Below are 18,395 nucleotides of genomic sequence, written 5' to 3'. Positions count from 1 at the left end.
AAAAAAAAATGCTGCCAAATTCATATTCTTACACATTAAACCTCTGCTCAGCTCACTGGACTGGGTTCCCACAGCTGCCAAAATAAATTCAAGACACTATTTCCATCTTATAATGCAGCCAACACTCTGAATCTTTACTGTCCACAAGCCATTATCAAACCCTATAGCCTGTGACCATTCTTAATGGGACTTTGTGGTCCAACTTCAATATTTGACTCATCTAATTATGCAGTTTGTATCTATCACTGTCGCTGCAATGTTTTGCGATTAAACTGGTACTTTGTTGTTAATAAGCGCAGGATTAGTTTTAATGCTTGGCTCGTGTCCTTAGCTACTTAAGTAATTGTCACAAATATAAAAGTGCACAAAAATATAGGCACTAAGACGCAAATGGCTTGGGAAATATGGCATCTGCCAAGAGTGTAAATGTAAACGTAAGTAAATAATCACACTTTCACTTGCATTTCTAAAAATAATCATGCTATATTTCAACATGTAATGCCAGCATATGGTACATCCATATGACAACAGTTTATAGAAGTTAGGGTGAGAATGCGAGCGAGAAAGAACTCTATAATGTTTGTTCACATGTAAATGCTACTTTTGAATTTTACAGTAATTTGTCTTTCCCTCTGTCAGATTCTTTTTGTCTAGCTTAAACAATACGGTTTACATTTTTTTTGAAAGAAAATAATTTTATTCAGCAAAAATGCATTAAATTTATCAAAATAGATATTTATAATGTTATAAAAGTTATATTTTAAATAAATGTGGTTCTTTTGAACTTTCTATTAAGGAATCCTGAAAAATTTTTTTTATCATGGTTTCCACAAAACTACTAAGCAGCACAACTGTTTTCAACATTGATAATAATAATAAATGTTTCTTGAGCACCAAATCAGCATATTAGAATGATTACTGAAGGATCATATGACACTAAAGTATTTGCCTGACATAACAAATATCAAACCAAGTGGTTCTTATTTTAAAAACATTAATATAGTACAAACTCACTTTTCAAACAAAATATTTCAGTTTTCAGTTTCACATTACATACAAAATATAAAAAAAAAATAATATTATATATATATATATATATAGCTAATCACCTTCACTAAGAATCACCTTCAGATTAGTGAAAATTAAATGCAAAAATGGATGAGAAAAGTCTAGAATCAATAATTTGCAGATGCCACTTTTTATATATTGTTTCTATTGTAATTACATACATTCATCATAAATGTGAAATGTGACTCAATTGTCCAAACACTTTGTTCAGCCACTCTATACTAAAAAAAACTTGTGTGTGTCAAAAGCTTGTCATGCTGGAGTACTAAATGCTGGTAGTGTGGTCCATAGTGCTGCGACCCACGGTCAGTGCACCGGAGAAAATATGTCAAATCCCAACTGGCCACAGGGGACTACACAATTCATTAGCTCACCTCAGCCCTAATTGCCATGGCATTTCAAAATGAAACATCGTCATCTGTAGCGAAATAGAGAACGCGTGGAGAAGAAACCACATGATTGAAACAGAATTGTCATATACAGCATCTGTGCAAATGACATTTGTTAGGGAGTCATTTAAGACACTATATTTAAACCTTGTCGTGGGTGAACAGCTACTGTAATGGGAATCATAATTTGACTCAAACTCAGTGGCTTAATTTGGTGGAAAATGATTTGTCATTACACTGCATAACATCAGGCATCTGCAATAATCACAGAAATTCTCACATCATCATGTTTAAGGTACATATTCTCACACATCTGTATTTGTAAGGAACAAAAAGAGCTGAAGCCCCACAGCAGAGTCAGTAGCTCATTCCATCTCACTCTGTGATCGGTAGGTTACGTGGTCCTAGTGCTCGCAGTGCTCACATGACAGAAACCAGGCAAGGTACCCTCGAGACCTCCAGGTGTGAAAATGGGTACCCACCGCTCCTATTACTAATGGAGTGGTTTGAGCACATGTATATTTGGACAAATGGCTTTGTGTGCCAAGCTCCCCTGCAGCGACAGTGAGACAGAGAGAGGGAAAGGGACAGACATGCCTGGATGGTCAGAGCCCCAGGGAGATTGTGCAAGGTTCATGTGTGGCAACAGGAGGAGGCACCCTGGCCTTGATGCAGTCCCTGTAGCTCCTGATTCCTGGAGAGAATTACGCATCACTTGGAACTAAACTAGGTTCTATTACTTGGTGATCTTAGATCCTTGGTGCACTCCTGCTATGCATCACAATTTTTTAATTACTCCAGTCTTCAGTGTCACATAATGCTTTAGAAATCATTCTAATATGCTGATTTGGTGCTCAAGAAACATTTCTTATTATTATCAATGTTGAAAAAAAAATTCAGGATTCTTTGATGAATATAAAGTTAAAAAAAGAAAGAAAGGGAAAAAAAGAAATAGAAATCCATCCTTGCTTGGAAAAAAAACCAAAAAAAAAAACCTTGCTGACCCCAAACTTTTGAATGGTAGTTTACAAAATATCATACCAAGTGTCTACACAAAAAATAATGCTAGCTTTTCTCAGAATGATCTTCTGAGCCACCTTTTAAATTAGTCAACCAATTAGTGTAGGTTTTCAGATGTGTGAAGTCAGTTTCCTTCAAGTTCAGTTCTAGCAGAATTACCACCAAGAAACATGAATATTAACAATAAACGTGTTCTAAAAAGTTTGGCAGACAGAAAGTGAGTGTCATTTTGAACACAATTTTTGTTGTTTCTTATTTTGGCACCTAACGAACTTCATCTTGTGTACATTTTTTGATCGAAAAGTGTGCTTGTGCCATACTTCTCTAAAATAAATTCCACTTGTTTCAATGCTTTGTTATACATTTTTAAATTGTCTTAAGTATCTAAATACTTTTTGTGACCACTGTAGGGGAGGTTGTGCTTTTAGTCCATTTCAGATCAACGTGTCAGTGTGAACTGCCATTTTCAACCCATATTACTTCTGATTGATACCTGATGTGGAAAAAAACAGCAGGACTTGACTGATGGTGAAAAGAACGAAGAATGGAGTCAGATGAAATAAAGATTTACTCATATAACAGCTGTTTAATCAGCTGCTTGTTTATCGTTACAAAAGATAAGCAAAATATTCTGTTTTAAATAAGGATTACAAAGACCAAATCTACCAATGAAAGTAAACAGAAAAAAAAAAACTTTGATTTCATGTGATTTTAAAGTTGCAATGGAACAGAATATTGACGTACATGAGCAATGGATAACAACTACATACATTCTGACAGATTGTCGAAAAAGACAAAAATGTTGTGTCTGCACTTTGTTTCATTCATCGGCTGTTTATTGGATGGGTTTGAGAGGACTAAATGATGACAATAACATGCATTTACTGTAGAAAACAGATAAGGTGAACTTTTATTTCACGCCAACTTCAAAGAGCGCAATATATTTGCTTCCTCAATCAAGTTAAGTATGACAGTTTCCAGAAGCTGTCTTTTTCATCACAGAAAGCTTTCCAATGCCCATAGTATCCTTTCACCTCTTGTCTTTCCCTCTCTTTGCTCTGCCTCTCTTGCATTTGACTGTCCTGTGGGATATCAGCAACTTTTGAATACTGCACAGCTCCATAACAGACGTGTCTTAATAATAATTGCAGCCTAGAAAGTCAAAGCTGTGTAGATAATGCCAGTCAGAAAGCCAGCAAGCATGAAGCCCCAGTTACTCATTTCAATATAATGGATTCACCCAAAATATCTTATATCCCCCTTTGGGATATGCTCAGAATGGAAGGGATTTTTTCAGTAATAGAATGTAAACAAGTCAGGATGTTATTCATATCTTTAATCATTACTTAAAAAAAAAATCATAATATTGTTTAAGTTATCTTTTCCCCATCACAAGTGTGGTTTGGAGTTCACATAGGCCTATATGGTGCTTAAGGTTTTTTGGAGGATTGAATGTTCTCATTTTAGTTTGACTGCTGGCGCCAATTTATTTTGATACAGTTGGTTGATCAGCATTCCACCACTACATTTGCGTTGCACTGCTATCTGGTTATGCAAGATAATGAAGGTCAAAGGAGAGGTGCGGTGCATGTTAAAGAGCTCCAGCTCCATTCAGGAGGTTCTGACCCCACTCACAAACGCTGAGTGTGTTGACCAAAGTCTGCAGTCTGTAATACTACAAAGCACACCGGTCTGGCTAGCATCGTGTCAGAACACACGAGAACATTCAAGACGCAAAACATGTCCAAAAACATGCCCTGACCCTACCACGTCAATCACAAAACACAGCCAATCAGAACAGTTGTCTCTGTTTGCACGCGCTTTTCGCAATGCACTGCAGCCGAAAACACACCTTGTATTTCAATAATGTTTCACCAGACGGATTCTAAACTTCCAAGATCAGTGTTTTCTCATCCATGCTTGATGATTACAGAGCCGCTGAAAAACAGATTTGCGACATGCTGTGATCTCGCCGCCATATGGTCACGTGGTTCATGGAACTCTTAATACAAACGTTCCAACTGTGAAGTTTGAATGGGATTAAGTAGGAGAGACAGCAGTTTCACTATATTTACAGCAATACATGGGCTCTGGTGATTAATATACAATAAGGAGCATCTGTTCAATGAGTTTTCAGTGTGGGCGGGGCTACCCGGCATGACGCAACATAAATAAAAACCAAGCAGCCGACAAAATGTATCTTCAGGACAAAACAATAAATAAACGAAGTATTTTTTTTAACGATTTCCTTGTGGAATTTGATGGATTTGTCATAAAATATTAGTTTTTCCTCTGTACTTCTTGTCCAATGAGCTTTGTTGTGGGCGGAGTTACCCGGTAATTATAGTTCATGCCTGAAGCAAAAGTTTATAGTTTAAAACGTTTAAAATATTAATATATTTTCTCACACACACCTATATAGTTTCCATTCAGAAGGTATTGATTCAGGTCATGTGGGTTATAGTTGTTTCGTGTTTGTGGTTTTTGAAGCGTCAACTTGTACTATCCACTTAACATTATGTGGACTTACAGAAACTATTTTTTTTTTTCTAAAAATCTTTGTTTTTGTTCATCTGAAGAAGAAAGTCATATACACCTGGGTGGCAGTAAATTATTAAAAAAATTAAAATATTTGGGTAGAGTACCCTTTTAACTAGTTCTTAATGTTGTGGCCACCCAGACTTTGGGTAGAAATATAACTGGTGTAAATTGAGTACATGCCTTTTAATGAATGATTCACATGCAGCACAAAGATTATTAACACAGTTAGACTGACTGTTCGTTTGTATCATGATATCCATGATTCCCCTGGCTTCATTAATGGCTCAATCCAGATTTGATATCTAAAAAAAGAAAGAAGGCCTGAAGACATATCAGAGTGATCCTAGCGATATATAACCCATTTCTCAGGGCCCATTTCCTTGTCCCATCTGTCTACAGAGAGCATACAGTACACATACAGTATCTACATTGCTACACTAAGAGCTTACAGGAATCCTTAGTCAACATGAAATGCCATTCAAAACCCAGTTTACTTCCATAATTGGACATGTTTTCAAGTAAAACAGGATATTCAGTATAGGACAGGGCTTGATTTTATCCACTGGACTGTGAAAAGCAGAGTTAAAGTATATTTGAAACAACATGCACCGATGAATCGAGCATTAAGAATGTAAACATTGAAATATGCAAATCAATGAGAAAATGAAATTGCACAAAAATAAACTCATTATAAAGATATCTTGCGACTGCACACTACACTAGGTCCAATTCCCTAAGGGAGCGGTGGCTCAGGGTGTCAAAGATGTGGAAACATTTCAGCAGAATCACAGACCCAGCTGGGCTAGGCTGGATTTCTGTCTCTTTCTTTCTTCTCCCTCCTCTGCTACAGACCAAAACCTCATCTATCCCCAAAGCCCCCAAGACACAGGTCCCCGCACCAGACAGGCTATCTGTCAAAACAAGTTAGACGTCACATCACAGCTTGCCATAAATGCCGTAATCGTGGAGAAAAAGTCACTATAAGTGTGCTTATTCAGGGTAAAACTCTGAACTATGGCCTCAGTCGCAGACAGCGTGATGTAAAACTATTTGCATTGTAACCGATTACATCTATCATTGCATTTTAACCTTTAACCCTGCTTTGACTGATTCTGTTCCCAAGCTAAATTGCTCAAAAAAAGAAAATATTGCGAACACTTTACAATAAGGTTCTATTTGTTAACTACAACCTTTAACACAAATTAACAATGAAAAACTAACATTAGGCCTACCTAATTGGACCTTATTGTAAAAGTGTTAAGCAAGTTCTCTTGCCCCATGCACCACTGAACTCTGAACCCCAGACCACCCCCCAGGTCCTTCCACTCCCCCCTCCCACTAACACACTGGGACCTGAGGTCTGGGGGGGCGATACTGGCTATCGGGAACACCTGGACATTCCATTCAAGTGGGCCGATCGCCGAAATGAAGGAGACCTCACTGATATTAGGCGCTGTTTTTAAATTACAGCGCATGCGAAGCCGCATAAAGTTAATACTCTAAAAGCACGAAGCAGCGCTACCCGATGCATCCGCCAGCCACGCGTCAAAGCAGAGCGGGATCAGTCTCCCGCACAGTGCTGACAAACGTGCGCCGTGCTTCTGCTACGATTTATAAGTGATAAATATATTTGCACTGTTGTTTACTTCACTGATTTGCACTCTTATTTGCCATGTGCCTTGTGCTGCTTTATGTATTTTTTTATATGTTTTTTTTACATTTTACCTTATTTGTATATTTGTATAGTTGTATTTTATATTTAATCTGTATCTATCTGTTTTTATGTTCTACTGTTAGTGTTATCTGTATGCACCAAGGGTCTGAGAGTAACGCAATTTCAATTCTCTGTATGTATGTGCTGTACATGTGGAAGAATTGACAATAAAGCAGACTTGACTTGACTTGTTACCAAAATGTCTCAAAATAAACATAATAAAGGCTTCTTTTTATCAATATGGACCTCTCTCTCACTGCTGTGCCCTCACACAGACAATTACCCCAGAACATGTGTCAGTCTGTCCTCTGCTCCTCATGGGGTTTCCTCTATCACCATTTCCCTTCATGCATTTCTTATTATGTCAGTGCTTTCTGCAGAGCCAATCAATATGCTAAAAAAAAGGCCAAAACAATCTACACACTATGATTCATTTTGGATTGTAGCTATCAAGGTTTTGGTGATACAAGAAGACTCAAAAGAATAGTTGTCTTGTCACACAAAGGCAACTGTACCTGTAGTTGTGTTTTTCCATCAGTTATATCTTATACCTTGTCGTGCAGCAAACTGCCCTCATTAGGGCGGGATAAGTGGCTGGTCGGATATCCTATATCCTGATAGGAAACTCAATATTTCACAGCTGAGCAGTTAAGTGTGCTTCTGAAGAACCCTACACTGGTGAACATCAGCTAAACAGAGTATTATCTATTATATAGGTAAAGTGATATGTCAGATTTAAGGGGGGGAAACAGAATTCAACTACTGCATGTGACCAATCAGCATCATAAAACTTTACAGTGCATGTAATTCTCATTGCTAAGAATAATGACCTCTTAAAAATATCATTGACTTTCTCATTATGTGTGCATATAACTTCTGCTTAAAACGGCCCATGCTCTTCCATGATCATGCGCTTCAAAAATTAATTCATATATTCAGGAATATCTGGCTGCACAAATGTCCTCTGACTAAAAATAGCAACTGATCAGTGGTTTCCCTGACTACAACCCCACTGTGAATGGCTTTAAGACTTATACAGAGATGAGCAAAAATGTTTTAAGGGCTCTGATCTCAGAGCCAAACTTGATACGACTGGATGGAAAAGTAATAAAGAACATGTCTTTGAGATGATGATCGAGTGATGTCAGCACAACTGCTGGTTTTACTGCTTCATCTTTTTAAGAGTTATTGACTATTTTGCTCTCTTTGAAACACAGAGTCACTAAATTCAACATTTTATAAATTGTTTAATCATATATATATATATATATATACATATATATTTACATATAGACCCACATTCAAAACATCATGCCATTATTAATTTGTACGACAGTTGACACCTATCAATCTGCAGATTTAGTTTCTCAATTAATTCTGATTAAATAAACTCTGATAATGAACAGCTTTAAGTACAATCAGCTGAAGGGTTCACCCATTAAAACCATTTAAAATGCTGTTGTTTTACAATTTTGATGCTTACATGTAAAATTACAAAAAATTAAATAAAATGTTTATATGCATTCATCATGCATTCATTATACGGCCTGTAAGTGGTTTCATTATAGCTGACAAAAGTGTTTGTTTTGTTAAATCAAGTTACAGCTATTTGAAGGTGATTAAAATCAAATATGATTAAAAGGAAGAATTTTCAAATCACAAAACCTTAGAAAAAAAAGAAAATTCACCAGTGTGTGCATTGTGCAAATGTGTGAAACTACATCACATTGAGAACAGGGAAGCACTGTGTTTAACATTCCGTTGGCCTCGCAGCTCATATCATAAAGAAGAGCTAGTTAAAATAGTCCATAGAGGTTAAATGATCATGGTAAAAAAAAGTTTTTTACTTCTTGCGAGGGACCTTGTCACCCAGAGGCACGCCATCCATGAGTTTCTGCAGATGTGAAATGTAAAGAAAGAGTTTGATAGCTGTACAAAAAAAAGAAGTCATGCTTATTGACTGAAGAAAGGACAGTATCAGCCCACCTTAAGCAGTCTAGCAAAGTATGCTCTCTCGTCTTCTTCGTCCCCCTGTCTGACGTCCACATGGTATCTCCTGCAGGCCACGGTCAGCTCATCAAGAGTGTAAAGGTGGGCGGGGTCAATAGAATGCCCATTAATGAGGCTGACCAGATACTCTCGATAATGCTTCCTGAAACACAGAGGATAACAGTATTTCATTTACTCCTAACAAGGCATTTGGGTCATTTTGTCTTGCGGAGTACACCAGGCTTTTATTTGACCTGTTTTTTTTCTTTTAAAGTCAACAGATGTCTTTGGCCATTGCAATGCAACTGACGTTTTTGTCAGTGTCTCACTAATCCTGCTTAAGACTAGAGCATACTGCGGTCAACATTTAAACGTGATTACAATATTCACTCACAATGTGGCAATTTAAATACTATACTTCATATTAGAGTTGACATATTCCAGGTATTCAAACATTTGTTAAGTCTTTGGGCCAGATTTACTTACAGCTTGCGCCAGCGCAAACAGTCTTTTGGCGTTAAATTAGTACTGTCAGGATTTACTAAAGGCGCGCAGTGAAGAATTAGTGCTTACAAGGAGTGGACAGAGTTATTTTTGTGCCTGACCTTATTGCATATGCATTTGTAAGAGTTTCCCTTTCAGACTCAAAATTTATGGGAGAGTATTAAAATGAACCACGCAACGTGATTTACTAATGTTTGCGCTCGTCAAATTACTGGTATTTGCGCCATTATTTAATGCTCAAAAAAAGCATGTTATTTTGTGCTTGTTTGTCAGTTTCCATGTAACAAGCTGCGCCTGTGTCATAAGTACATCACCCGCACCTGATGAGAATCGGATCTGCTTATTTGCGACTACGCTAATTTGCGCTGCGCTTGGTATATTGCATTGGTCGATATGTAAATGAGATGTTGTGTCTGTGTTCTTTGATTTGAGTGTTGTCAGTAAATCACTCGCAAAAATTTCCATGCCCATCGGTGCCGTTTTGGAATTGCACTCTCACGCTAATTTGCCCTGTTTAGTAAATCTGGTCCTTTATGTTATAGAGTCCTGCAGGAATGAGTCCTAAAACACAGAAATTAATTGTTGCACTACTGGTTCCATCGTCCTTAAGTCAATTTTTTTTATGGGTTTTTGGTGGAAAGCCTGAAATGACGTCCAACAATAACAATAAAGCTCAAGATATTTTAACATTTTATTCTACACATAAAATACACCAGTAATACCCCACTCGTGATTTTCTAAGCTTTTATGTGTCTTGAAAAAGCGGTTGTTAACAACTCATACTCACTAGTCCACTTCCAGTCCAGCCTCGTTGAAAATATACTAGTGATCGTGCAAAACTATTCTAAACTCAAATTTGTAGATCTTAAACAAAGATTGAAAGAGCTGTCATAAGCTTAGTGGTGGTGATGTTGAAATTCATTTATAGCCTACCTTGAGCTTTTTACTTCTGGCTACTGGCAGTTTTTCCAAAGAAAGACTGATTTAAAAATTATTCACATTGATAGAGTTGATGGTGCTGCCAAAAATGATGTACCCAAGTGCAAAATTAAAAGTCTGGTGTTTTTTCAACATGTTTGTGTATTGTTGTTACTGAATTATTATCAGTTATTAAAAGAACCTCTTTTTTTCTTAGTGTACAGAACATTTTAACGATCTTAAAGGGGTGGTTCACTGGCTTTTTTCTAGGCTTGATTGTGTTAATGGGGTGCAGTCTAACATGTGTTAATGCTTTGTTTTTTTAAAAACTATACACACTAACTAACGTTAAAAAAGTGAAATCGCATTCAACCACCCCTTTAAGAATATTTTTCCACTATAAAGAACCTTCTGTGGAATGGAAAGGTTCCATGCATGTTAAAGGTTCTTCATGGAACCACAGATGCCAATAAAGAACCTTTATTTTTAAGAGTGTACAGGGAGCAGTCAACATGGTAACAATGATGTCACTCACTCGCAGAGTCCTGCCTGGGCTGGCTGAGTCTGAGCCCCACACGGCGAATCAGTCGGACGAGGCCCTTCATCTTTCTGCTCGATCACTCCACACACACCTGACGCAAAAACACCACAGCAAGGATGCATTTGGGGGAAAGGTAGAGTTTTCGAGAAAGATATTTTCAGGACAGAGAAGTGGAAGAGAGCGTGAAATAAAGCTGTAAGGAGTAGGTATATGTGTGTGTTTGACTACGATTTCATGGTACAAATATAGCCTCGGCTTGAGAAGCGGTAATTGGATGGCTGTTTAGTCAGAAAACAGTGCTTTGCTTTATGATGTCCAGCTTTTAGGCTTTCATTACAGTAAAAGCAATTTTGCTCCACTGGGCAATTGAGATAAAGAGTCAAACTGGAAGCAAACTAGACTTTAAGACCGAGACGGAAAAATTAGATGAAAAGACAGACACAGATAAATAAATTAGAGAAGTTCTGGGGTAGATAAGACAGACTGAAATCAGGCCACACAGTTAAGGCCCGCTCACACCAAGGACGATAAGTAACGATAGCTATAAAGTTTTAATAATCATTCTAATTCTATGAGAATAGCGAAGTCCACACCACAGTTATAACGATAACGACACAAAGGAACAATATCAGTGGAATCACTTTCAGAACATTTTTTCCAGCTGAGGAATGATAAAAACATTAACAGCCAATAGACAACATAATATCAGTACGTGCTTACAAAAAACAGAACATTATCGTGCGCTGGTGTGGACGCTAATATAGTTATCTTTCTTTTTGTGACCACGCTTTTAGAACAAACCTTACGAATCTTACGAATAAAGACGTACCAGTCTGTGCTCCTGGTGCAGTGTCAGTATTGTAGTTCACCCCCTTTTTCTGAGGAAACAAAATTACATTCAAACAAGTATCCGAAATAAATCAGTGGAGATAAGAAGTGATATTTCACCACCAAACCTGGCACACGAGTGCTGTGCGTGCGAATGTGTAGGAGGAAATGTGTGTGCCTGTGTTAAAGCGAGAGTGTGTATGTGTGTACCTGCAGTAAGGCCTGAAGCCTGGCAGGCTCCCAGTCTCGGAGGTAGAAGAGGCAGTCTCTGGGGTGATGGGCATGCAGACCTGTCACAGTACACTGGTTCACTGCACACGTCTGCCAGAGAAGGAGTGAGCAAGAGTGAGAAGGAAAGAGGATGAATGAAAAGGGGGGAGGAAACAGTGCTCCCGAGAAGGCTTCTACTTTTAGCCCAGCCATAGCTGCATTCAAACTGAATATCACAGTCACGTACAGCGCCGTATAACATGCACATAGAGCTACAAATAGGCACAAACAATCCGAAGACAACAAGACAAGACAGGAACTCACTGTGTGGAAGGGGTTGTTGCATCCACTGCAGAACTGATACCTGCACTGGGAACAACTGAAGTGCATACATCCACCCCTGGCCAGGGCATACTGGAACCTGCAGTTAGGGCAAGCTACAAGACAGAAAGACAGATATAGAAAAAATCATTACATGACAGAAAGAATGGGCTATGTGACAGTTTTTTCACCCTATACTGTGGATGTTTACTTTTTGTGTTTGATAAAAAATGAAACATAATTGACATAATCAAACAGACTGTGTTTGTCTAATTGTCGTGACAATCAAATCACATTGAAAATCCAGGTTTTTCCTGTAACCGTTAACAGAAAAATACATAGATATGGCATAAAATGAAAAGAAATAGGTTTTAGCTTAGAAAGGAAGAAAATATCAGTCATAAAAATTAATATTAACTACATTTAAAGTTTACATTACATATTTAAATATTCATTTATTATAAACTTCATACACTGAACAAAATTATAAACGCAACACTTTTGTTTTTGCCCCCATTTTTCATGAGCTGAACTCAAAGATCTAAGACTTTTTCTATGTACACAAAAGGCCTATTTCTCTCAAATATTGTTCACAGATCTGTCTAAATCTGTGTTAGTGAGCACTTCTCCTTTGCAGAGACAATCCATCCACCTCACAGGTGTGGCATATCAAGATGCTGATTAGACAGCATGATTATTGCACAGGTGTGCCTTAGGCTGGCCACAAGTCACATCCCTCAAAACTTGCATGTCTGTGGCATTGTGCTGTGTGATAAAACTGCACATTTTAGAGTGGCCTTTTATTGTGGCCAGGCTAAGGCACACCTGTGCAATAATCATTCTGTCTAATCAGCATCTTGATATGCCTCACCTGTGAGGTGGATGGATTATCTTGGCAAAGGAGAAGTGCTCACTAACACAGATTTAGACAGATTTGTGAACAATATTTGAGAGAAATAGGCCTTTTGTGTACATAGAAAAAGTCTGAGATCTTTGAGTTCAGCTCATGAAAAATGGGGGCAAAAACAAAAGTGTTGCGTTTATAATTTTGTTCAGTGTATATTTATTACATATTCAAGTATATATATATATATATATATTTATTTATATATCATTGATTTCATTTTTGTATTTGCTTATTGATTGCACCACTTGAAACCCATTATTGACAGGTAACATAAAAGATACAATTGAGTTGTTGTTGTTGTTGTTTTAGCATTCACCCATTTTATGAATTTATTATTTTACTAACAGTTCCTGAAAAGCAGTGGTCGAATTCTTAATCCTCCTCATTCAAACCTAGAAACTTGATCTGAACAAGGCTATATGACCATATTTTAGGCTATGAGACCATTCTATTGTTGACATTTTTCAGATCTTGATTAGTCACAATTAACACATGTCACATACCAATCCGTGTTACAGACAGACAGATAGACAGAGTTGGGCAGGCAGACAGATAAATAGATCTGTTTAAAATTCCACCTATAGAACTTCATATTTAATATTTCATCAAACTGAATCATTAAAATGACCTTCTGATGTATAGACAGAATAACAGATATACAGATAAAAAGAAAGTCAGATGAATGGATTGAGAAGAAAAGAGAGGGAGAGAAAAAGTCTTAAGTAAAACGCTACACTAGAAACAACTATTGTGCAATCAGTAACTTATATAAACTCAGAATAAAAATGCCTGTGAAAAATACCCAACATTAATATTTGATTTGGTTTACCTTCTCCACTGAACCAAACACAACAAAAACAAACAAACAGACTGTATAAGCAGGCAACATATTTCTTAAGGTTAAGATCTATTCTGGCAGTCAGAGTCGGGCAGGGGCAGTGATGGCAGCAATACTGTTTGCTGTGAGTATATGTGGATTAGAAGAAAGAAAGCACAGTTCCGACAGGCTTCTAGAGCAGATCAAAAGGTGACTCACTGATCCCATTGTCACGCAGGTATCCGGCCAAGCCCTGCCTCTGGTACTCGGGGTCATTCTCTCGCTTCCACAGCTGGAACTGCTCGCACGAGAGCCCCATGTGCTGCGGCTCCCACTGCAAAAAGAGACAGACAGATAAATAGTAAGGCATTAACTACCATCATTCAATTAAGTATTCATTCAGTTTTTTTTTGTCATTAAACATACATATGAGAGTTTGTTTTGGATTTTTTGGTAAACAATGTGTTATTGCATATGCGACACTATTTTGAAGCTACTGACTACTGTCATTCTACTGAAAAACACAGGTGAATTGATAGTGCTGCTACTTTTAATTACTCCCCAACACTGACGTTCAAGTCCTGTGTTCATGTAAGGTCCCTGCATATGTTTCTTGCTTTCTGAAAACACTTACCGGTTTTTTGCATTGAGCACAGAAGCTTTTCCTGCACTGCATACAGGTGACCTTGAGTTGATCGCCGTCGTAGATGAAGCCATATGAGCACTGTGGAAATGAGAAGAGAGTGAAAGAGATGCATGAGATGCAAACATGAAGACACTTCACATCATGCACCTCTTTTCAGATCATTAAATTACGCTTGAATGAGACTACAGCTTTTTGAGCATGAGAGCTATCTCTGAGAAGAAGTGAACAGTGAGGAAGTGCAGGGAGGCAGTGTCACTCACATGGCTGCACCACAGGAACTTTGGGTCCTTGATGAGAGCCTGCTCAGTCAGCTTCTTGTGGAAAAGATCGTACACATCCGGTTCGAGACAATCCCTGAGCTGGGCAGTCACACACACACACACACACACACACACACACACACAAAAGATCGTTTCATACATCACAGTGAGTAGCTTGCAGCTCAATTATATTGCTGCTGTGTCAAGTCCCAGTATTGCACTGACCATCTTTATTTATTTATTTTTTCTCTCTCGCAGTACCTGTATATCCAGAGTGGAGAAGTAGCTGTTCAGGTGCTCAGGGTTGTTGATGTCAGGCTCTGTGCAGACAGGACACACCATGTCTCTGATGTGCTTGTCCCTCACCGCTATGGTGAAATGCTGCTTGAAACATCCACAGCACACAGAGCACTGGCACGATGTCAGAGACTGCATCTAAGACAGACAGAAAAAAACACACCAAAAAATAGCCCTGACTTAATGTAAGGTACTTTCAAACACATACATTAGCCAAAAAAAGGTAACACCATTTTTCCATGTAGAGATCATTTGTGAACAGGACCCGGTAGGACAGTATACAGTATGACAATATAAACTGTCAGAAGGTAGAAATATGTCCATATGTGTTCCACAGACGAAAGAAAGTCATACAGGTTTAGAACAAAATAATGGTGAGTAAATAATGACTTGATGATTTCTGGGTGAACTTTCCCTCTAATAGTTCATATTCATATGCCTAAAGGTAAGGGCATTCTGATGTAAAAAGTGCAAGATTTGGAGCCAATCACATAGAAGGAGCTGACGCAAAGTACCTTGCTGTGGGGAAAAACTGACAGGCAGATGGGGCATTCCTTATTCAGCACACGGCGAATGAAGTCCCGGTCAGGTGATTCACGCACGGCCTGAATCACATCCTCCAGTGTGTATGTGGCTGTAGTGTCCCGCAGCAAAGACAGAACCAGCTCACAACGCCCCCAGCTAGGCAGATCAAACACTGCTAGCAGCCTACGGCAAACATGCTAAACACAAAGAATAAAAATAAATAGTAATTAAATTTAAGTTTGGTCTCTGTTGTTAACTGTAAACTTATAGTAACATAAAAGGGCTCCCTATAGTTTAGAGCATAAGCTGAGGTAGATTTTTATCCCTAAGAAAATTTAAATTATAATAAAATTTAAAGAAAGAGCAATTTTTCAGTAAACCACTGTTTAATTAAAAAAAAAATGTTTAGTTTTCCCCCTGCTGTACTGAAACCATACCGAACCGTGACGTCAAAATGGAGGTACGTACCGAACCGTCATGTTTGTGTACCATTACACCCCTAATATATATATGTATTTATATCACACAGAAGATGATTCAGACTAAGTTATTTCACAAAAAAATAACTTTTTTTTTTTGCACATCTAGTGGTGAGAAAGCATAGCAGTGTCTCAGTGAAGCTCCATTAATGTAAAAGGCCAGTCACCTGTTTATCTGGATGGTTGATGTCGATGGGGGGCTCTGGTTCATCGCTCCACATGCGCTGATGGAATTGCTCCAGTAAAGGGCGCTGCAGCAGAGCGAGAGCCCCCCTCACATCCCCTCCACTCTGCCGCAGGGCTTCTTCACAGCGGGTCACATCATTAAAGCCCAGAGAGCCAAGCTCTTTTACCTAACAAACAAAAAGAGACAAAATGTCATATTTAGCAGGAATGCACCTATATTACAATTCTGGACGATACTGATAAGCCGATAATTATTTTCATGTTACGGACAACATTAATATTCAATATTATTTTCTTTAAATATATTAAAAATAAAACTAAAAACTATAAGTGAGTTCAGGCAACATTATAAAAATTATTTTTAAAATTACATTTAACAATGTTATTAAATTATTAGTGATTTTAAAGATTAGCTTTAAGTGAGTGTTTGATAAAGGCGAAAGTAATCCAAATATAAAAGTAAGGGAAATGAGCATGCTTAATGAAATATCCAATATCAGCTGATTTTATAAATACTTGCTTATATACACAAATATGTACCTGTAAGTATAAAAAACTGATCTGTTAAGCATTATATATTTTCTTATACTGTTGTAAATGTTAATAAAAGTTATTACCTAAAATAGTACCAAATCAGAGCTTAACTTAAAGTTTCTGCAAATTAAGCTGTCTTTCCCCCCACCATCCCTTCAATTTTAATGTTAGCATTTAAAGTTACATCACTGACCATTCTGAAAGGTCTAAAAACACAAATGGAATTCCCCCAAATCAAAGCCATAGATGTTCAATCAGTATGAGCATCAGTATTACTGTGATTGGATGCACAAGAATAGTCTTTACTCACTTTAACTCTTCGGTCTCTGAGAGCCTGCCTGACAGCCTTCTCATTGTCTCCCCCTGCTGCCAGCCAGGCCCGTTTGGCTTCTGCTCTGGACAGGGGCACTGCATTGCTTTTTTGTCCATCCTGGCCATTGCTCCCCCCTAAACAGTTTGATTGTGTGTTGGGTTCTTGCTGACAGGATGCAGCCATCACACAGATCTCATCAAGCACATGAGGTAGCTCTGCTTTCAGCCAGTCATACGGCATTACATTACTGTTTCCTGACACACACATGCTGGTGTAAACCTCCTCTGGGCTCACTCCTTTCTTCTCTCCCGCCTGAAAAAAGGACAGAGACAATGAGGATGCTTGTAAACTTTAGAGGATGATGCCCCGGCTACAACAACAAAAATATCAGACTTACACGAATGATCTGAATAAGTTTAAGCCCTTCCTCCCTCATCAGTCTTTGCCTTTTGAAATCAGGGTCCTCAGTGGGAATGACTTTAGGTGGGGCTGGAGGCGGTGTGACGTCCTTGACTGATGAGAGTGGGAGGGGCTTAGGGGGTGACAGAGCAGGCTCTGACCTCGAAAGACAACACATTTCGCATACAGGTGATGGTGTGTGGTTGACGTACGTACAAAACTGGCAAACCCACTGAATGACATAAGGAAAATAGGAGAAGTTAAAACAGGAACCTACATTCAGGATAAAACTCAGCATGAGACTTTCATTTCATTTGCAATGACAAATCAGAATATTCTCATCAGTTAATCAATGTTAAATAGATTATCTGTAACACCCACCAGCAGCACCAAAAAGAACTGTGATCTTTATTTAGCACACCATAATAACATTGGCTGATTATCAGTTTATGACTTCCTGATAAACAGTGGAGAATGGGGGGAGTCCGCCTGAAAATAGTCCCCAGCACGCTCCCTGTGCAAGCAGGTGGTCACGTTGGTTATGTTGACGGAAGTTAGCCTATCAGGCGCTGCGTAATATCATTGCGCCTGCTGCACCCATGGTACGGCAGCAAAGTTCCTTGATTATTACGCCGGAATGAGAGTATAGTTCCTAGCCATATCGGCCTAGAAAATCGCAACTTTTCATTTTCCGTCAGTCTTAGTAAACGATGTAACTACAGAAGGGTCAAGTTTTAAATAGGAAAAATATAGAAACTCTTTAGTCATTTTTGAGTGAGATGCTAACGGCCTAATCAGATTCAATGATCTATATGCTAAGCTACAGCTAAAAGTGCTACCGCCAGACCCAGAGATCGGCTGAATGGATTCGAAAACGGTAAAACTCAACTGTTTAACTCTAGGGGAGTTGGAAAATGAGCCTATTTTCAAAAATAGTGGAGTGTTCCTTTAAATGGGTCATATGATGCGATTTCATTTTTTCCTTTCTC

At 38.3% G+C, this 18,395-nt stretch overlaps 1 protein-coding gene across 2 annotated transcripts in view; it reads right to left on the bottom strand.

The window, feature by feature from the left end:
- Positions 1–8,004: 8,004 nt before the first annotated feature.
- The window catches only part of LOC107714842 (E3 ubiquitin-protein ligase RNF31-like), a 21,105-nt gene continuing 10,714 nt past the window's right edge, over positions 8,005–18,395 (bottom strand). For both annotated transcript variants that reach the window (XM_016520806.1, XM_016520807.1), the window contains exons 10-23: positions 17,405–17,638; positions 17,005–17,319; positions 16,142–16,327; positions 15,486–15,692; positions 14,935–15,108; positions 14,674–14,772; positions 14,402–14,491; positions 13,987–14,101; positions 12,047–12,159; positions 11,723–11,833; positions 11,514–11,562; positions 10,679–10,775; positions 8,719–8,884; positions 8,005–8,626 (exon numbers count right to left, since the gene is read on the bottom strand). In XM_016520806.1, coding sequence (XP_016376292.1) covers positions 8,576–8,626; positions 8,719–8,884; positions 10,679–10,775; positions 11,514–11,562; positions 11,723–11,833; positions 12,047–12,159; positions 13,987–14,101; positions 14,402–14,491; positions 14,674–14,772; positions 14,935–15,108; positions 15,486–15,692; positions 16,142–16,327; positions 17,005–17,319; positions 17,405–17,638 — 2,007 coding nt within the window. In that variant the 3' untranslated portion in view covers positions 8,005–8,575. The remainder of the gene's footprint in view (positions 8,627–8,718; positions 8,885–10,678; positions 10,776–11,513; positions 11,563–11,722; positions 11,834–12,046; positions 12,160–13,986; positions 14,102–14,401; positions 14,492–14,673; positions 14,773–14,934; positions 15,109–15,485; positions 15,693–16,141; positions 16,328–17,004; positions 17,320–17,404; positions 17,639–18,395) is intronic.

Source organism: Sinocyclocheilus rhinocerous, unplaced genomic scaffold (genome assembly GCF_001515625.1).
Source record: "Sinocyclocheilus rhinocerous isolate Xijiao unplaced genomic scaffold, SAMN03320098_v1.1 scaffold1350, whole genome shotgun sequence".
NCBI classification, from domain to species: Eukaryota; Metazoa; Chordata; class Actinopteri; order Cypriniformes; family Cyprinidae; genus Sinocyclocheilus; species Sinocyclocheilus rhinocerous.
Note: the sequence above shows the minus strand (reverse complement) of the source record. Positions and strands in the feature narration are given on the sequence as shown.